This window comes from Frankliniella occidentalis, unplaced genomic scaffold (assembly GCF_000697945.3).
Source record: "Frankliniella occidentalis isolate FOCC.00 unplaced genomic scaffold, Focc_3.1 Scaffold68, whole genome shotgun sequence".
Taxonomy (NCBI): domain Eukaryota; kingdom Metazoa; phylum Arthropoda; class Insecta; order Thysanoptera; family Thripidae; genus Frankliniella; species Frankliniella occidentalis.
The window spans coordinates 434,565-438,133 of record NW_026267198.1 but is presented as its reverse complement, the minus strand read 5'-3'; the positions used below and the strand labels follow the sequence as shown (position 1 = coordinate 438,133).

At 41.2% G+C, this 3,569-nt stretch overlaps 1 protein-coding gene across 1 annotated transcript in view; it reads left to right on the top strand.

Moving 5' to 3' along the window:
* LOC113215429 (uncharacterized oxidoreductase MexAM1_META1p0182-like) overlaps positions 1-3,569 on the top strand; it is a 17,711-nt gene that overhangs the window by 6,528 nt on the left and 7,614 nt on the right. The window contains exons 4-5 of the mRNA XM_026435059.2: positions 1,542-1,721; positions 1,821-1,991. Of these exons, the coding sequence (XP_026290844.1) occupies positions 1,542-1,721; positions 1,821-1,991 (351 nt within the window). The remainder of the gene's footprint in view (positions 1-1,541; positions 1,722-1,820; positions 1,992-3,569) is intronic.

The following is a 3,569-nucleotide window of genomic DNA, read 5'->3' as shown; positions in this document are numbered from 1 at the left end:
TGCGAACAACCCTGATGGGATCAGATGAATTCTTTTCTACTCTACCTATGCACGGTGTCGAAAGTTAATTAAGTCGCATAGCTTTTGAACAGGAGCCTAGAAGGCGATATTATAATTTCATTACCGTTTCCATCCCTGTGTTCATTTGCTTAGATTCTTCAGGCTCGCCGAATCCCTCGGGCAGGTCTCTGCAACCTATCGAGTGCAAAATAATGAAGAGAATTTCATGTTTTACTATTCCTTTTGAAAGGCTAATTTTTGAGTTAGAATGTTCAGCCTCGAACTCGATCTGTCATTTAATAACACAAAACTTGTAAAACGACCTAAAACTTTTAGATGGCTAGCAAAGTAGTTCTCGAGTCACAGCCATGTAGACAAAATTTGAGGTCGGGCTGCTTAACTTGCGAAACATGAGTCACCTCTTATGAGTGGTGCAAGTCTACTTACGTCAAAATAACTTCAGGTTTCGGTCAGTTGGTGTGCCTGGTGGTGCCACTTTGTTTGATCTGCCCCTGGCTCTAGATCAATTTTCGGTGCTCATTTGAAAAGTTACTATGGTCTCTTTTTGAATTCTAAGAAGAAGTGCATATGTAGTTTGAAATGCAGAGTGTCGTACAACTTGTAACTCAGTTTGTGACGTAAGTCGATTTACGTCACTTCTAATAAATGCTACAAAAATATACAAATAAATTGGTTTCAATGGGATTTCGCGGGGATTTCAACAAACGTTGCGGTGTCTAGGAACTCGCCTTAAATCAATATAAATCCGAGACCACATCTTGCTCAAGGTTTTGAGTGTAAACAGACAGATGGACATACGCGCACACCTCGCACACACCTAACAAAGGAAGATTTTCCGGTGACACAGTCAGATTTTAAAGGCGCTTTAAAGAGTATCTGTTTGCACCCCTAGATAAGGTTTGGCACCGGTTTTAGCTGGCCGTAAAGAGTTTAAAGGTCGTTTTACCCGAATTTAATTGAAAATTCGCAAAATTTATAGCCTGATGATCAACTTTACATGCACATATCGCAAGAACCGTTTGAGCTATAGCTGTATACAGCACCCGATTTTTAAGGAAAATCATAATTTAGCACGTTCTTTACTTGTAGAAAATTATAACGAAATCAATTAGGGTCGCGAAAACGGATCCCGAGAGGAGGTTGCGATCCTAGACCCCTTTTTGTGACCCCCATTGATTTGGTTCAAATATTTTTCATGGAAAGTACTAACTAGGAGATAATTACCTGCAAAATCTGGGCGCTGTAGCTGAAACGGTTCTGGAGATATGTGCATGCAAAGATGGCAAAAAGGGGTGAATTTGGGAAATTTTTGATGAAATTCGCATGAAATGACCTCAAAACACCCTACGGGCAGCTAAAACAGTGCAAACAATTACTCTTTTAAACACAGGAAAACCTTCCCTTGTAAGGACCAGGAGATGCGACCGCAGATGTATAGCTTTTTCGAATCAGAACTCAAATCAGACTGTGCTGAATATATCTTAAGTAATGCATATTCACTAATAAATATTGCATTACAGGTAAATAATGCTGCAATCGAAATCGTTGGAACCACAGACACCCTGCCAGTTGATGAGTTCGATCGGCTGCTGAATGTTAATCTTCGCTCAGTGTTCCAGCTAACTAAGTTTGCTCTTCCACACCTTGAGAAAACGAAGGGTAACATCATCAATATTTCAAGCGTGGCTTCTACCCATGCGGTGAGGAAAACCTTCGCTGCGTTTCCATAATCCTACTTAGCTTCAGGCCACAGCTGAAATAATGACAACTAAGATTCCCTGTCGTCCCATTTCTTGCAGATCAAGGGCACTCTGGTCTACGGAGCCTCTAAGGCGGCAGTCGACCACTTGAGCCGCAACATGGCTCTGGAGATGGGCCCAAAGGGGGTTCGAGTAAATTGCGTGAACCCTGGAGTCATTATGACCGAGTTCCAGCGGAGGGCTGGCATGCCCCAAGCTACTTACGACAAGGTGCTTATAGCTCGTTTACATATGATTTATGTTGGATATGGTACATGTATGGACTTCGCGATATCTTACGAAACCCTAATAGAAAATTTTCAAACTTCCGATTGTATTGGTTGCCCTTAGCAAAATTCCGATTGAAGCGTTATTTATACGGGTTCTATGTATATGTATCATTTCTTCTGGAGAGGGGGAGGGGAGCGATTTAGGCCATCCTTTTTTGTGACTTTAGTCTTTGCCCGTTTCCCAAGAAGGACGTGAGCTAGAGGTCTGAAAATTTAAGGGTACCATTGTTGCCACTCCAGGACAACGAAACGGTTGGTGCAAATCCTGGCAACCACCCCTGAGTGGGTCTGAGGGGGTAACAAAGAAATAGGGGTTGGTCCAAGATGTGGAAAAAAATAATTATGGTCTCCAAAGGGGTAACTCGTAAAAGTAGAATCCTTTAAGCTGTACAAACTTTTCAAAATTCCTCCTAATTGATGTTAGCTTGTAAAGTCAATAACACACATCTAAAAAAATATTTAGGACTGAGGCTCTAAAGAAAAAAGAAAATACTCGCAGGCATATTTTGAAATGACTCTGAGCGTGAAATACGAAAAGACGAAATGTATGAGAGTACGAGTTTTTGGCATAGAAGCTAATACATTTTTTTAATGAAGTGTGCCACCCCTTCTGCTCAGAAGAAAATTTTGAACCCACGGTTCAACCAAGACATACTCCTGAGAAAAATAATTTATTGAGAAGGGGGGGCACTTTGGCAAAAAAAGGTCTCCCTTTAGTGCCCTAAGGGGGAAGATTGACTCCCTTTAGCGCCTTTAAAGTGAGAGAGCCGAACGGACGAAATTTTAGCCCATAGGATTCTAATTTCGTGATTTACTTTTCAGAATGATATGTTAAAGACCCGCGAATCAAAATTTTCGTTTGAATGCTCTATTAAGGAAACGCCCGCTAGCGCCTAAACGGCGAGAATACAGCCAAATGGGTGAAATTTTGGTTCAAAGGGGTCTACTTTTGAGAGTTTCCCTTAGAACACTATTTTTAAAAAATCCTACTCTCTGCACTTCCTCTCTAGCTACTCCTCAGATCCACTCAGGGGTGGTTGCCAGGATTTGCACCTACCGTTCCATTGTCGAGAAGTGACATCAATCTTACCCTGACAAATTCAGACCTCTCGCTCACGCCCTTCTTGGGAAACAAACAGACAGACACACACAGGGACGATGGCATAGGCTAGGCTAGGCAAATGCTGAAAAGCCCTCTATCGCGTTCGTGGCTAGAGATATAATAGCAAAACATACGAAATAATCGTTCAATGGGCTTTTAAGTAAGCCATGAAAATACACTGTAAAAAATTTCTATGGTAGATTTCCTATAAATGTATCTGCAGCAATTCACATATACATGTATAGGAATTTTCCCATACAGGCGTGTGGTAATTCTACCATACACGTTAGTATTCTTACCATTCAAGTATAGGAATTTTTCCTATACACCTGTGTAGGATATGTACTATGTGTGTGTGGGATTATCCCTACACATGTATAGGAATTTTCCTATACACCCGATGCTCTTTCAAAAAAG